Source organism: Leishmania mexicana, chromosome 4 (genome assembly GCF_000234665.1).
Source record: "Leishmania mexicana MHOM/GT/2001/U1103 complete genome, chromosome 4".
Taxonomy (NCBI): Eukaryota; Euglenozoa; class Kinetoplastea; order Trypanosomatida; family Trypanosomatidae; genus Leishmania; species Leishmania mexicana.
The window spans coordinates 351484-367622 of NC_018308.1; the positions used below are offsets into that span (position 1 = coordinate 351484).

General features: G+C 62.4%; 5 protein-coding genes and 1 pseudogene across 5 annotated transcripts, besides 1 other annotated feature; all 6 read right to left on the minus strand.

The window, feature by feature from the left end:
- Window positions 1–577: 577 nt before the first annotated feature.
- LMXM_04_0990 (conserved hypothetical protein) lies at window positions 578–1456 on the minus strand (the record flags this gene model as incomplete). Its single annotated transcript, XM_003871817.1, has 1 exon — window positions 578–1456. The coding sequence occupies one exon, from the start codon at window positions 1454–1456 to the stop codon at window positions 578–580; it is 879 nt and encodes a 292-aa protein (XP_003871866.1).
- Window positions 1457–2449: 993 nt separating this feature from the next.
- Window positions 2450–5857, minus strand: LMXM_04_1000 (putative chloride channel protein; the record flags this gene model as incomplete). Its single annotated transcript, XM_003871818.1, has 1 exon — window positions 2450–5857. One exon carries the CDS (start codon window positions 5855–5857, stop codon window positions 2450–2452), a length of 3408 nt encoding a protein of 1135 aa, XP_003871867.1.
- Window positions 5858–7455: 1598 nt separating this feature from the next.
- LMXM_04_1010 (conserved hypothetical protein) lies at window positions 7456–7974 on the minus strand (the record flags this gene model as incomplete). The annotated part of the gene is made up of 1 exon (XM_003871819.1): window positions 7456–7974. The coding sequence occupies one exon, from the start codon at window positions 7972–7974 to the stop codon at window positions 7456–7458; it is 519 nt and encodes a 172-aa protein (XP_003871868.1).
- Window positions 7975–9423: 1449 nt separating this feature from the next.
- On the minus strand, window positions 9424–10008 carry LMXM_04_1030 (uncharacterized protein; the record flags this gene model as incomplete). The annotated part of the gene is made up of 1 exon (XM_003871820.1): window positions 9424–10008. One exon carries the CDS (start codon window positions 10006–10008, stop codon window positions 9424–9426), a length of 585 nt encoding a protein of 194 aa, XP_003871869.1.
- A 1901-nt stretch (window positions 10009–11909) lies between these two features.
- Window positions 11910–12876, minus strand: LMXM_04_1040 (annotated as a pseudogene).
- Window positions 11910–12876: a sequence feature.
- Window positions 12877–14863: 1987 nt separating this feature from the next.
- On the minus strand, window positions 14864–15787 carry LMXM_04_1050 (acyltransferase-like protein, copy 2; the record flags this gene model as incomplete). The annotated part of the gene is made up of 1 exon (XM_003871821.1): window positions 14864–15787. One exon carries the CDS (start codon window positions 15785–15787, stop codon window positions 14864–14866), a length of 924 nt encoding a protein of 307 aa, XP_003871870.1.
- Window positions 15788–16139: the final 352 nt, after the last annotated feature.

Genomic DNA, 16139 nt, shown 5'->3' on the forward strand with positions numbered 1-16139 from the left:
AATGTCTGAGGGTGCGCGCGCTTGTGTGCCATGCAGGGTGGAACCACTGAGAAGGGCGTGGTGCACTGTGACGTGGCGTCGCCACCGCGTGAATCGCAGGCCTCGATGGATGATATCTCCGCGGGGGTTCGGGTATGGTGATGTGGCTGTGGATGCGCGTGGAAGAGTAGAGGCGAGCAGGAGAGTGGTAATCGATGAGATGGTGGGGCGGGAAGGGGAAAGGGCGAGAGTAAGACGGAGGCCATCGGTGCGTGCACCTTCCCCCTCCTCGTACGCACGCACGCACGTGGGCGCACCCGGCCGAGGCTCTGCATCCATCACACGGGATGAGAGAAGTGAGGCTGGCTATATAAGGCGAAGGTGAAACGAAGCCAGTCAACCACCATTACGAAGACCGCGGCGTGCAGGGGGAGAGCTCCCCCTCCCCCACATACCCACACGCGCGCACACACAGACTCGACAGCAGTGCAGCCCCGCGACGGCTTCAGCAGTCGAGTAAGGGAGCGGCAGGTAGGAGAGAGCGATCGATGGCCGCGTGTAAGACCTAGGGAGGAGCTCCGCCGTGGCGCCCTTTCTCCTACTCGTCGTCGAGGAACATCGAAGTTTGCCGCGCCGATGCCGCGGACGGAGACGGGCCCGCTTGTGAGCCGTTATCACCGGCCCCTTTGCTGACAGCCACGTTGCTGAAGCCGCGGCCTGCACGGTTGCGGCGGTCGAGGCTCAGACTCGCTCCGTCCTGCTGCAGCAGCTCCACCTCGCGCTTGATGCGGTAGCGCTTGATGTCCGATTTGCCGTACTTGTCCACGTCCATGCCGTGCTTCTCGAACTCGGCAAAGAGGAACTTGTGCAGGTAATCCTCCAGGCTCTCCTCAGCGGTGGGGGCCCGAACGTGGTAGCTCAGCTTGCGCAGGCATTCCGCCATGGCCTTGCAGCGCTCGGCCACGGACACTGCCGAGGAGGGCGCTGCAGACGCCTGCTGATCTTTCAGAGCAACCCCGTCCACCTCTTCCACACGCGCGCTCTTCTTCTTTGGCTCCTCTGCGTCGTCGTCGTCATCCTCCTCGTCGTCGTCGTCGTCATCTGAATCGAAGCCGTCATCGTCAGAGCTGGATGCTGCGTCCTCCTCCTCCGCCTCGTCTTCGTCAGAATCTCCCTCGTCAGAGTCTTCGTCTGATGTGTTGCTGTCATCGTCATCCTCGTCATCCTCGTCACTGGCGTCGCCGTTCGCCGCCCCCGCTGTGGCAGCCTTCTCCTTTTCGATCATCAGCTTCATGACGGTGTCAGCGATAAACGTCGAACGGCTTTCCACGTACGCCTCCGGGTACGCGTCACCATACTTGGCGCGCAGAAGCTTCTGCACGACCGCCGCTGGCAGCGTCTTGTTGACTGGCAGACGACTCACCATGACGCGAAGCAGTTCCGTGAGCTTCTCATCCAGTGCGGCGTCCGAAGACATCGGCTTCTCTTTCACACACACACACACACAGATGAGGAGGAAGGGAAGCGAAATATCGAGAGCACGCCCGACTCACAAGCGAAGGGGGAGGGGCGAAGGGCAAGACACGGCGTCGCCCGGATACACTCTTGTATAGCTGCAGCTGGGCAGATGACCGAGTGGGCGGTGGCGGAGGAGAGGAATGGACTTGAGCCACCTCTCTGTGCGTGTGCGTGTGTGTGCGTACGTGTGTGCGCGACTCGTCGTGTATCTGTCGCTCTCTTCCTCTATGAAAACGGAGTGGCTGCCTGTGCGCGTGCGTGCAGGTGAGGGTGGGCTGGCGCATGTGCCAAGGCGAAGCAGGAAGGGCAACGTGGGAAGGGGGCAGATGACGTATAGCATGGAGCTGAGAGCGAAGGACAGGCGCACACACAGAGAGCGAGAGAGAGAGAGGCTTCCTCGTCATGTGAGGACCGCGCGTGAGAGCAGGGCGAGCGGTCGCCACGCTTCGGATGGAGGCGCAGATACTGTGGTATGTGTGTGTGTGTGTGTGTGTAGGCAGCACCAGCACTTCAGAAGACAGAAGAGGCGCGAGGCGGAGAGGAGAAGCGGCGGCGGGCGCGCCGGCTCACACGCTGCCTGTTCTCCGGCCGTGCTCCCTCCCTGCAGATAAGGTGGAGAGGCGGCTTCGACTGTAGGACTGCAATCAGACTTCAACATTGGGCCCGCGCCCCCGTGGACGTCGTCGTCGTCATCGACATCGGCGAGCATCGCCAAGAGGCCTGCTTGGGGAACAGAACAGAGCAGCGGAGAGACGCAGTGCGCAACAAAGCGCACACGCACGCGCAGGGGAGCGAAGGAAAGTGTAGCTGACACGCTGCTGCGTGCCTCCCCTCCCCTCCTCCTCCACCTCAGCGATCACAGAACCAAGCACGCCGACACCACAGCAGCTCACACCTGTGCGCGGGGGACTGGTGCACCTCACAACGCCTTGTTCGTGGAGCACAGCGTACTCTAGTTGAACAGCGACGTCACATCGCCCGGCAGCGACGGCGTCGCGGGTGTTTGGTGAGCACTCGAGAATGCGTTACCAACGCTGCTGTCTCTTGTGTCACCCTCGGCGACGCTCCGGCTGCCGTTCCACGCCATCGCAGCGCCTGCCTCAGAAGCCGGCTCTTGCGCGATGACGCGCGGGAGCGACGGCGTTGCCGTCCTGTAAGCCACCGGTATGGACGCGGTGGGGAACCCGGGAGCGCCATTGTCGTGCATCGTCGAAGACGACGAGGTGGAACCGAAGAGGGCTGTCAGAGGCGAGGAGATCGGGGCACTCGGCCTTGCCGGCACACCTGCGGCTTCAGTGAACTGCAGAAAGCCCCAGTGCTGTTTCGTCGGCGCCTCGCCACCAGCGGAGGCGAAGACATTCGGCGATGGCGACTTCCAGGCCGAAGTAGCTCCACGGCCGTTGATGCTCGCTGAGCTGCGGAGCTCGAGTGGGGCGGCCGCGCTGTTGGCGCGTGACCCTGCCCGCGTCGGCAGCACACCGTCCACCTCGTCCCTGCCGCCTTCGCTATGGGAGCGCTGCGACTGGTCACCGAGTATCCCATGCTTCGTGTAGCTCGGCGGCAGCGACGGCGCAGCCGAGTCCGCCGTCTCCAGCCGCGCGCTGAGTTCCTTCATCCTGTGCCGCAGCGAGTTGACGAGCAGGTCTTTGCGGGTGATCATGCCCGCCACAGTGTCACCGTCGACGACAACCATGTGCCGCAAGCCCATCATGCGGAAGGTCTGGTACGTCATCTGCAAGTTGAAGAAGGGTGGGATCACCCATGGGCTGCGGTTCACGATAAGGGAGAGGTCGAGGACGGGCGGCAGGCGGTTTTCGCTGATGAAGGAGTCGCTCTCGGCCCCCACCTCCGCCCCGCCCGGGATACCGTCCGGCATGTGCGTCCGAACCCACTCGTAGCGGTCCGAGGTTCGAAAGAAAAGGCGACTCTTCTGCCATGTCCACTGCGTCCAGGAGAGGTGGCGGATGGCCAGCACGCACGGTGCAAGGCGGCCGCCAAAGCCGTCGCTGTCTTTCGCTGTCAGCGGCACCGTGGTCAGCGGCGATGTCGTCGACACCGACTCGTTGTACTCCTGCAGCTGGGGAAGAGTGAAATACACCTGAAGATCCTCGCGAGTGACGAGGCCCACAAACTTGTAGCGCACGTGCGCCGCTGTTGCGGATGCGTTCTCCGCAGATCGAGGTGCGGGCGCACCAGCCGGGGCGACGGGTGGAGCGCTGGCTTCGCCGGACCCGCGCTTCGTGCCGTCCAGCTTGCGCAGGGCGAATGAGCTGGCAGACTCTCTTGGCGGGGACGTCGCCTTCTTGTCATCATCGCCGTCAGCGGCGGCATCGTCGATCGAAACGGCCTCTACGACGGGGAAGGCGTGGTGCGTGCTGTCGCGCAGAGCGGCCAGCACCACCTCTGTACGTTCGCGCATCCGCAGCGTCACCACCTCAGACGCCATAACGTCCGCCGCCGTCAGCTGCTCAAACTCCGGCTTCACAATGTTTGGTGGCAGGTAGGGGACGCTGTCCATGAGCAGCATCTGGTGGTACAGCGGCTCGCACAGCCAATCCGCCGTTGTCTTGGACATGACGATTGCCACCATGACAGGTAGCAGGTAGTGCAGCTCCGCCGACAGCTCGACCATGATGACGCAGATGGCCATAGACATGCGCGAGGTGCCGGCGAGGAAGGCGCCGGCGCCGATGAGGGCGAAGACACCGGGGTCCATCCACGCATCAGCCGCCGCGTAGCCACGCGGCACGCCAGGGATCTTCGTGACCCCGATATGAAACATGAGCAGACCGAACAGGCGGCCAAAGACGGCGCCAAGCACGAGGCTGGGCACGACAAGACCACCCGACACGGACGTACCGCTGGCCATGCAGGCAGAGGCGAAGTAGATGAGAAAGTACACGATCAGCGTCATCACAGGGAACTCCCCGGCCGTCTGCCGCGAGAAGAGATGGCGGATCGTGTTCTTGCCAGAGGCCATGTTGAGCGTGCCGAGCGGCGAGTACGTCTTGGGCTTGGCGCAGGTGTTGTTGAAGAGGCGCCACCCGCCCTCTGTGCCCCACTGTTGCACTGTCTCGTTGATAGTGCCGATGTCGTGCAGTTCGGCGCACGGGGAGACGAGGGAGAGGACGTACGTGCAGCTGGAGAAGACGGCGCCGACCACGACCGGCTCGAGGAAGCGGCGGAACTGGTAGGGGCGTAGCACGCGGCGCCGCCACTTGATAAGGATGAGGTTTGCTTTCGTGAAGAAGGCAGCCAGGGAGCCCATGATGATGCCGAGGAACAGCGAGGGAATGATGGACACCAGGTTCAGCTGTATGGTGATGTTGACCTCGAACAACACGGCGGCCGTGTTCGAGACCCAGCCCAGCAGCCGCCGGCCCTCGACGATAGAGTTGATGATGGTGCTAAAGGTGAAGCACAGCATCGTGGCGAGGAAGATCTGCCCGTTGGAGCTCTGGTCCCAAAAACTGCTGACCTCCTCCATGACGAAGAGCAGGCCTCCGATTGGGGCACCAAAGGCAACGGACACGCCGCACGCCGCACCGGCCGTTATAAAGTCGCGGCGATCCTTGTTGTTGCGGAACGCCTGGAACATCGATGTTTGAAACCCAAGGGTGCGGCTGCGGCCCTGCGTCACGCCCGCCCCAGTGATAGCACCGAGGTGAATGAGAGGCGCCTCCAACCCCACGGGCAGCCCACCCGCGACGGCGCAGATGCACGAGATGGCCTTCGCGATAAAGGTGCGCAGGTTCATGGCTTTGCGGAGATGGACGCCGTTGAGGTACGCCATCACATCAGGGATGCCACCGCCCGACGCGGCGGGCTCGAAGTACACCACGACGCCAGCGGCGATCGCCACAAGCACGACGGAGCCGATGAGCGTGTACAAGAGCCCCTGAAGATTGCCGATGGACCGGTGCCGTTGGCTTGTCATGATGCGGTACAGCACCTCGGCGCGGTACTTCTCCAGAATGTCGACGGCGTACGACACGACTGTGGCCACGACACCAACGGAGAGGGCGATCAAGACGTGCAACAGCCATCGCAGCGTGACGTGGCGCTCCGTCGTGTCCATCTGGAGCCGAGCGAAGCTCTCGGCCATGCTGCCAAGGGGATAGCTGACGCTGTAGCGCGTGCGCCCCTCACTGCCGCTGTCCGCCTCGTGTGAAACGCTGCCGTTCACCTCTGCCGTCCGTGACGCGGTGGCCGCGTCGCCCTCCCTGTATTGCTGCCGCCGGCCCTCTTGGCTCTCTCGTAGATATTCAACGTACATATCCGGGTAGGGCTTGTAGTAGTCCAGGCTCTCGAAGCTCGCCTGCTTCTCCAGTTCCGCTGGTGTCAGATACTCCGTGTGCATCGTGTTCGGGTTCGCCGTCTCGCACAGCGCACGCCAGAACCACTCCAGCCAGCTCTGGCGGTAGTGCAGCGGCGGCCCCGCGACCGCGCCCTCAAAGTCGCCCGGCGACAGCTGCATGGTAGCCAGCGTTGCCTGGTGAGGCCACGTGTTGCGCTTCCAGTGCCTACTTGCGTGCCGACGCGAACCTGCGCGTCTGACAGGAAACGAACGGGGGCACGTCCACGCACGCACACAAACTCGAGCCGGCACGGGAAATACGTGCGCCCGTGTAGGCGTGTACGCACGTCTGGCGTCTGCACGATGGTTGATGCGCTCACAAGAGGACGCTGACGTCTGCTAAAGGAAGCACGGTGACTAATAAAAATTGTTGGGGGAAGAAGAAAGTGTGTGCGTGTGTGCTGATAAGCCAGACAGGCGACACCGAGGGATCGCGAGGGGGGAGGGGCGCGCGCGAGGAGCGGGCTTTAAGAAGAAAAGGCGCTAAGGTCTGCAGGAGGGAGGGAGGGAGGGGGGGGGTGAGCGGGAGAAGGTGGGGCGTGATGCAGAGGTGGCGCCAAGGACAACACAGAGCCGAAGGTGAGCACACACGGACACACGGACGCACGTAGGCAGAATGAGAAGTGAAGGGGGGGGGGTGGGTGGGAGCAAGAGAGAATATCGGCCGCAGCCGCCAGCAAGAGCACAGCAGGCGGCCTGGGATGGAGTGGGGGATGCTTCTTCTTTTTTTTTAGCTCGTACGGAAGCCGTGACGGACAAAGCCATGCGCGTACGCGCAGCCCCGTGGACGTGCGCGTGTATGTGTTGGGCAGATGGAGGAGTAGGGGGAGAGGGAGGGAGGGAGGGAGGGAGGGAGGGGGGGGGCGCGTATGCACGGCGGTGGGTGATCATCGTAGAGCACACCATCAAAGCCGAAAGAGGAGCGTGAGGGGGACTCTGCACCGTAAGACTCTATACACGGCAGAGGGGAGGGGGCAACACCGGCCCAGAACTGCACGCGCCCTTACGCGTCTCGTGCTCCTACCGCGGGTTTTCCCCGGGGGTCCATGGCGGATCTCCAGACGTGGTGAGCCTCCCCATACGCCCTTGCGCCAGTTGCAGTGCGCCGCGTCATAGCTGCGGCAAGGGTGAGGACCTTGCTTTAGGGGGTCGATACCGGCCCTCGTCGGCATGCGCACACACAGACGTGCCCCGTGTGGTCAGCGGTGCCCTTCTCTTCTTATCCTGTCGATCCCCATCGATACAGCAGCATCCATTCGGCAGCTGCCAGTTGCTGCAACGACGGCGCAGCACTAGCAATGACAAACTGCGCTTATCGCCCGCCCAAGTCTTAGCGAATGCCGTAACCCCAGCCATACACACACACACACATGAGCACGCACGTCCGCCGAAGCGAAGAGGGATGATGGGGCAGGGGCCACCAGTGGTGGTGGTGGTGGGGGGGGGGAGGAGGGGTGAGGCAGATCGCGTTAGCGCGAACAGGCTGTGGCAGTCGAAGGTAGGAGTGAGGGGGGGGGGCGGGAGAGGCGGCGCGGTCTTCGACCTTCAGTGCCCGTACGTGCCTCTCCGCCGCCTCCTCTCTCTCGCGCGCCGCACATCTCCTATTTTGTGCGCTTGCGGATGACGTAGCGATCCACCGCGGCCTTGCCGCCCTTGTCGTTGAGGCGCGAGAAGGTGTCTGCTGTCATCGCACGCTTCACCTCGGCCCGCTTCGGGAAGTACGGCTTTGCCTTTCTGCCGGCCTTCACGGCCAGCACCTCCCTCCGCAGAAGCTCCTTCTTCACGCTCGATCGCCGATCCTTGACGGAGGCATCGCGCGTCTTGGACACGTACAGCTGCGAGGCGCGCTGAAGCTGCTCAAGTTCCGTGTAGAGTCGCTGTGGCGGTGCCAGCTTCAACTCCCGCAGCTCGCGCTGATGGTCCTCGCCGAAGACCTCCTGCTCGTAGTCGGACAAGTCGTACTCGTCGAGGTCCTCGCCGGCCTCCTCCAGTTCGCAGCGGCGAATGACGCACCTGAGGCACTTGATGCGGAAGCGCCGCTCCGCCTCTTCCTTCTCCTCCGCCTCGCGTAGGAAGCCGTAATTCTGCTCGAACATGCGTTTATCCGCGCGACCGAACATCGGGTCAAAGCGCGGGTCAACACGCCGCTGCGCCACTGCGGACTTGGCAGACGATGCGGCAGAAAAGTTGGTGTTGGCCCCACGCGACGACGACGACGTCGTCCGACGCGGCCGCTTATGTGCGTCATGCGCCGGTGGAGGGCCGTCGTCGCTCATGAGGGACGATGAGCTGTCGAGATGCCGCTGAAGAGATGCAAACAACGACGAGGCACACAGGGAGGAGGAGGAGGGAGAGCGAGAGAGAGGGGAGAACTGGTTGTCTTCCGCTGGATGCCGCATACACCACACACACACACACACACACGGAAGCCTGGTGGATGCGACAGAGAGATCGGTGCGTGCGAGCTTGTCTTCGTATGCGGGGCATGTGGAGGACGACACAGGTGAGGCCCCTCCGCTACTACCGCTGCCATCGCGGCCGCGCGTTGCTCCTGCTCACATCCGCGCCACCGCTTGCTCTGGCACAGCAGCGGTGCCGCCGACGTTGAGTATCATGGCGCCAGGACCGCGAGGGGCGAGGGGACGGTATTGTATGCGCTGGGTTCGCTGTGCTTGCCGCGGCACTCCCCTTTGTCAGGTATTGGAGTAAAGAAAGAATATCGCACGCGCATGGGACGTGCCATCGAGTCCGCAACATCGTCCTGATGAGAGCAGCAGCGGCGTCACGCCATGCAAACACGTACATATATATATATATATATATACATATACATGCACACCCACCCACACACACCACGTGCATGCAGAAGCGGCGTCACGGCCGGCGAGGGCGGGAGACACGCACACGCACACGCACACGCACAAACCCCTGCATGGACGCACACCAGCAGCAAGGCGGACAGGACGAGATACACACCCATCACGGTCACGCCATCACAGAGAGGCGCCGGAGCTTCCACCCCCACCTCTCCTGATGATGGAAGAGCCTGTGTGTGTGTGTGTGTGTGTGTGTGTGCACGAGAAGATATTGCTAAACAGAAACGAACATAGGAATAGGAATAGGCGGTAGCGGTGGCGGTGGATGAAGCACGCAGACATCAACGGCACACACACACACACACCGCACAAGCGAGAGAGGGTGGCGTGGGGAGTGGTGGCAGCCTACACTCCCAGATGGAGGAGAGGCACGAGGGGAGAGAGCCTCTGCACACACACACACATACACCCGCTCTCTCCATAACAGAACTGCTTTCTACTGAAGGCCGTCTCGAGGGTTTCTTGTGGCGGCGGGGCCTGCGCAGACTGTTGCGTCAGTGTCCGTTCGCCCTCACCGTGCATGAGGCGAGTGTTTCCTGCAGCGGCGGTTTCTGTGGCGTAGGTGGCTGATGGAGACAAAGACATCGCCCACACCTCCCTGGAAGCTATTTTCATCCTCATTCGCATTCACGCGTGCCCGGGGGTGGGGAGGGGGCCGCTCCATGCCCTCGACTCCTCGCTCACTCACGAGCCTCAGACCTTGGGCTCACGGTGTGACTTGGAGCTGGCCGGTGTGGCGGAGGCTTTGGTCTTCGAGCTGTTCCTGGTGCCCGGGGAGGTCGTTCGCACCACCGCGCTCGATGTGTGGCCGCCGTGGTGCCGATGGTGCTCCTCCTCCGATACCTCCTCGAACTCGGGTATACCTGCCACCAGGCCGATCAGCAGCATCAACGCACCAAGCGCGATGGCCACGGAGCCGGCGACGATCTCGATAATGGTGGTGCCGAGCAGCAGGACGCCGAACAGGATGTAAAAGATGCCGCGCGGGCGGTAGTAGACGAGAACGTGGAAGTACCTCATCCATATAAAGAGGGCCCCGTTGAGCGATGAAAACTGCAGCACCTCCGCAGAGAGGCCGAGCAGGCTGAAGATGAGGCAGTACACCCCCAGGAACCCGGTGCTTGGGGTGACGTCGGACCTGAGGAAGTACAGGATGACGCACACGAAGGTGAGCACGACGACGATGAGCGACATGATGAGGAAAACGGCCGGCCAGCTGCGATGGCAGCACGACTGCCGCGACGGCGCCCGCAGCTCTCGGATGTGAGTCCCGCTCATGTTGTGCGCGCCTGTAGTGAGGGGGTGGGACGGAGGGGGAAAGGCGAAGTGTGTGTGTGTGTGTGTGTGTGTGCGTGTGCGTGGGCACAGTAGGAGTGTCGTCTACGCAGCTTCCTTTTGGGCGAGCGCGAGAGGTTGAAGCACTCCGATAGCGGAGTTCCCAGTATATACCCTATATCCCCGCTCTTGTGGTGGTGGTGATGGCTGCTGACCTATGCCAGAAGGAATGGTAATCACTGGTGGGGGGGGGGCTTGCGTGAACAGCTGGGATGACTGTAGGCTGCAGGAAAGTAAGAGAAGACGGGTGAGGGGGTGGGCCGCAGCGTCGGCGGCGACGAGAAAGCGAGGAGCGAAGGGGAGCAGAGATTTCGGGGGGGGGTCGGCATTCTTTTCCGCTTTGTGGTTCACGTGTACATCGCATGACCACATGCTCACCGGCGAGGCGCTGCGGCGCCGACGCCCGAGCAACGGCGAACGCGCCCAACACACACAGACACACACACGCACAGAGGTGGAGTTGATGGACTTGCTCTTGTGTTTCCCGGCCTCATCTCTGCACTCGCGGGCACTGGGGCGGTGATGATGGAAGCGCCGCTTGCGATCTCGAAGAGAGAAAGCGCGCGTGGAAGGACGGTGATGCGCGCGCGCGGAGGTAGTTGCTGGAGCGGGAGTGCTCTACTCAGAAAGGAGAAGGGGGAGGAGCTTGTTGATGCACGCACACGCGCACCCCGCTGAAAGCGCAGCGACGTCGCTTTCCATTTAATATGTTGTTCTCCATCGCTCCCATCACCCCTTCTCCTTTCTGAGTAGAGCACTCCCGCTCCAGCAACTACCTCCGCGCGCGCCCTTCGCAGCTTCACAGAAGTCACCGAGAACACACAACCAGCGCAGACAACAAAGGAGGGTCGCTCTCGTGCGCCGACACCCGCACGCATCGTCTTTCACATGTCGCCAGGTCCTTTTCCTCCCATTCCCCTCCCTCACACACGCACACACAGCCAGGCAAGGTCCACGATGCGATGAGCCTCAAACCACCCCGACGTGCCTGCACAGAACAACGCGTGCCACAGGAGTAAGAGAGGGCGCCCATGCGCACATGGCACATGGTAATGCGAATGGTGCATTATATTCAGCCGCACCAGCGTCTGGGCAAGGAGGGGAGATGGTTGAGGGGGACGAGCGGGAGGGAGGAGGGGACGGCGCACGTCGTTGATCGCGCGCCCAGTTTCACAGCTTCTCTGCATCCTTCACTCGTCCTTTGCCCACACGCGCCTGGGTATCCCTTTCTCCTGCATCACACGCCCCTTCTTCTCCCGCTTGCCCGGCGCACGCACACACATAGATCTACCCACATACGTGTATACTACGTGCACACCGCTACACATGTACGCATCTGTGCACCCCACTGCAGGTGAGTGATGTTAGCGGAGCCCGTGCGCCGTGTCGTGGAGAGAAGGTGAACCGCCATGCGCCAGGGCACAGCCGACGACTCCTCTGCCCTCTGCCCTTCCCTCCACAACGCCACCGCCACGACAAGAGCATGACGGATAACACTGAGGGACGAGGACGAGGAGGAGCGGGTCTACAAAGGCCAACGACATGCAAGCACGGAGGCGTGTGCGGATGTTCGAGGCGGCGAGACAGAGACAGCAGCAGCAAAGACCGAGTATATATCTTCGCTACACCGCGCGTAGCAGCGTGACGGGGGGGGGGCGAAGTAGAAGCACGTAGGCGCACAAGGATGCTCATGCGCGAGCAGTACACCACTCCTTCACAGCATCGAGTGCTCCCCTTCATGATCGGCTCGGCCTGCCTCGCACGGCACCCCTCTTGCCGCCGGTCTTCCGCCACTCACAATGCACTGCCTGCAGGGTGCCAACCGTACCCTACGTCACTCCCCATTAGCTCTGCTTCGCCATCGTTGGGGTTGCCGCCCAGGACACCTTCGCCTTCGCCTCGGCGCTGATGGCGTCCTTGCCTTCCGTTTCCGCGACAATCTCGTTGTACACCTTCTGCATGTGCTGATGCATCCGGCGTGAGACATCCTTACTATCCTCGTGATCGTAGTCGATAGGGAAGCGGCCAACGCGTATGTGCATGTCTGTCGGCATGCCGCCAATCATCGTCCACCACGGCCATGTCTTCTTGGCGCCCGCATGCACCATGTAATAGGTTTCCATGCGGTGCTTGAAGATGGTGTGAAAGGTGCCGTAGCGGAACGCCTGCAGAACCCGCGGATTCTTGTTGATGGTGCCTTCGGGGAAGATGGCGAGGTTGCCGCCGCTGGCGATGTGGGCGTCGGCGCCCTCCTGCACCGGCGCCTGCTTCTCCTTGTCAACATGGAAGTTACCGTCCTCGTCCGACTTGAAGTACACGGGGAAGTGTCCCGACGCGGTCGAAGACGCCGCCGAAGACTGGGATGTTGCGCAGCGACGACTTCATCATCGTGCGTGTGTTGAGGAGCTGCCTAAACGGTGTCAGTCCAATGAAGGCGTAGACGTCCCAGAAGGAGGCGTGGTTGCCGACGTACGCGGCGTGATGCAGGCTGATGTCCTCCCACGACAGTTGCTTGCCATTCCCATCAAGGTCAAAGCGGAGGTGCATGCGAATCTGTGGGTTGAGCCACCACACCATGCGGAAGGCCAGGACCAGCGGTATAATGCACAGCCGCTGCACGTAGTACGCCGGCACACCGAGGCGGCGAAGCTGCACAACGAGTTTCGTCAGCGCTGACACCGGCAAAATCGTCATGATGTTGACCCACAGAAACCAGGCCCGCATGAGCTTGACAGGCACAAGCCGCTGACGAAGCAGCACGTACCAGATCGCGCAGGCGATCGACACGCAGAGGACAGAGTTGGTGACCATCTTTCGCCGATGTCCACTATCGCTCTCCCCCTCGGCGGCTGTTTCACGTCTATGTCTTGGAAGAAAATGTGCGGCGTAGCTTTTCCTGAGAGATAGAGAGAGACAGACAGTTGCGGCGAGGGAGTACTGTGCAGCCTGTAGAGGGTACCGGCCGCGCAACGACAGCCTGGTGATGACTTTGTTCGTGCGTGATACACATGCACACACGCACGCACGCGCGGAGGGCGATCTGGCGATGCCAAAAGGATCGAGACAGGGGAGCAGAGGCCTCTCCTCCGACCCCCACCTCCGTTCTCGCGTTTGGCAATCCTCAGGAGTCGACGCGCACATCCCTCAGCCATGCAAGATGAGTCTCCAGCCCACGCCGCCCTCCCACGGCCCTGCCACAGGTCCATCCCTTCCCCCCTTCCCTCCCCCTATCCGCGTGGGGCCAAGCAGCCGTAGGCCGTGTGAGGGCCCGGGGCGGGGAGACACGCTCCAGTCACGCTGGCACTTCGCCCATCATACGGATCGTACAAGCGTGTGCACGGCCGCCGGCCGCTCTGGCCCTGCCACCACGCGATGTGGCCCGGCACTGGCAAGAGGATGGGGGAGGGCGCTGCTCGGCTTCCACCCAGGGAGTGGGTGTGCACTGGACGCTGAGGCACCACGCGCTGAGGTGCGCACCCCTCCCCCTCCCCCACCCGTCATCCGGGAGAGGAGGAGGGGGGATCAAGTAGGCGGCTGACGAGGGGATGAAGCGGATGGCTGGCCTGTCGCATGCCCAGAGATACAAGCCTACGGAAAACGTGATGGTGGGATGCGCCTGCAATGTGTGTGTGTGTGTGTGTGGGTGTTTCTGCATCCCCCGCATACGCTCCCGATAGCAGGGTTGTGCGGGGGTGTGACGAGAGATGAGGTGACGAGGGCGAGCGAAGGCACGCGGATGATCCAGAGATGGGCGTGCCCCTATTCAACACCCTCAAGACGCGTGCATGTTGCTCGCAGTCCTGTTTAGCAGCGATGGGCGGAGAGGAGGCGGAGAGAGAAGGGACAAATGCCGAGCAGGCGAGTCAATCACGTGGGCAACATGCATGTGCCGCGCTGGCTGTAACCTCTCCGCCGCCGCCTCCCCTTTTCCTCCTTCGTGCTCTTCTCCCGCTTCGATGTCACATCAGCTGCTGTCTCGTGGGAAGGGGATGGGCGTGGAGGACGGCTGCAGGAATGCCGAGGTGCCACAGAGCTGGACCCCATCCTCTCATGCGGAGAGGCACGACGCAGGAAGGCGACGCGGCACCCGTACCGGCTGTGCGTGTGCGGTGGCGTGGCAATGAATACAGGGAAAAAGAGTCCAGTATGTGAGCGCTGCATTCTATACGCTGCGACGTTAGCTGAGCGGGTGCCCCCCGGCGCACCTCCGACGTGTTCCCCCTCCCCCCTCCGTGCCCGCCGCGCACCTCGGCGACAGACGTAAGAGCAGCAGCGGGCGATGGAGAAGAGAGACACACCGTAAGGCAAGAAGCAACGAGAAGACGTAGAGCATCGTGACAGCCGACATCGACGCGCACATCTGCAGGCACACACGCGCATGCTATATGAGGAGATGAGGAGGGGGAGGGGGATGACCAGACACGCTGCTCACGCACGAAGTCACGGGCACACAGGAGGATAGAAAAGTCACGAGCACACCAGCGTTATGAATAAGTTGTGAGCCACGTAGGCGTCTATGAGAAGGAACGGGCAAGGAGACCATTACACGCACACACATGCACACGCACAGAGGGCGGGGTCGAGGGCGTTGTAGTGGCAGTGGGGTGACTAGGTGGAGGGGCAGGAGGCGCGCATGAAGCTTGTACGTTCCTGCACGTGCGTCTGTGACCATGGGACTGCGGGCACCTCTTGCTGAACTGTCCATCCACTCCACACCCACGTCTCCTCGCACGACGACAGCAGTCGGTGTCCCTGCACAGAAATGCCATTTGCGGGTCACTGAGGTTTGACGGCGGGTTTACGCCGTCGCCCTTGTCGCATGGGCCTCACGAGCAGCGTGGGGCGCCGCAATGCCCAGCGTCTTCGCTCCCTTCGCCTCTGACACCGGATCCTTGCGCCGCCGCCTCGGCTCCTCCGCGGCGGCTACCTCAGCCGCGATTTCGTCCCGCACCTGCTGCATGTGCTTCTGCAGTCCCACCGCGACGCTTTTGCTGGAGTCCTTGTCGAAGTCGACCGGGTAGGCGCCGATGCGGATGTGGATGTCTGCCGGCAGCCCGCCGTACGCCATTCGCGGCGCCCACGTCTTCTCGCTGCCAACGGCCACCACGTAGTAGACGCGGAGGCGATGCTCGATGATGGTAGCGAAGGTGCCGTAGCGGAACGTCTGCAGCGTCTCCGGGGTTTTGTTGATGGTGCCTTCGGGGAAGAAGGCGATGCTGCCGCCGAGGCGCAGGTGCCAGCGCATGTGTTGCGACACTATCGCCTGCTTCTCCTTGTCAACATGGAAGTTACCGTCCTCGTCCGACTTGAAGTACACGGGGAAGTGCCCGACGCGGTCGAAGACGCCGCCGAAGACTGGGATGTTGCGCAGCGACGACTTCATCAGCGTGCGCATCTGCATGAGGTGCAACAGGGGGGTGATGCTGATCATCTCGAAGGCATCCCAGAAGGAGGTGTGGTTCAGTGCGAAGGCGGTGCCGGTTCGGGCGATGTCGTCCCAGCACGCCGGCTTTCCATGCTCGTTGGCGTCGAACTGCACGTGCACGCGGATCTGTGGGTTGACCCACCAGACCGCCTTGAAAGCGTAGCCGAGGATGAAGACGCAGATGCTCTGCACACACCGCCGCGGCACTCCGAGGTAGCGGAGCGGGTCGATCAGGTAGACGAGCACAGAGGACGGAATGATCAGGGCGGTGGAGGAGAGCAGAAACCACTTCTGCATGGCCCACTTCGGCACGAGGCGCTGGCGGAGGAGTGTGTAGCCGGTGCCGAGCGCGACAGCCAGCAGGACGCCCTGCTGTCTGCCCGTCAGATGCGGCAGCCGTGCAACCGTCTCATGTAATACGCGAGCCACCGCTGCACCCATCTTCACGGAGAGCGAGGGAATACACGCAGTGCTGTATACGTGTGTGTGTGTGTTGGTGTCTGCCTCATATATAGGTTCGCCAGAAGAGCAGCAGCAAGGAGCACAAGATGAGGAGTTGGAGGCGAGAGGCGGACGGACACGTAGTCGCACACACCGACGGAGAGGTGCGAGGGTGGCATGCCGACGAAGCGGTGACGCCAAAACAAAA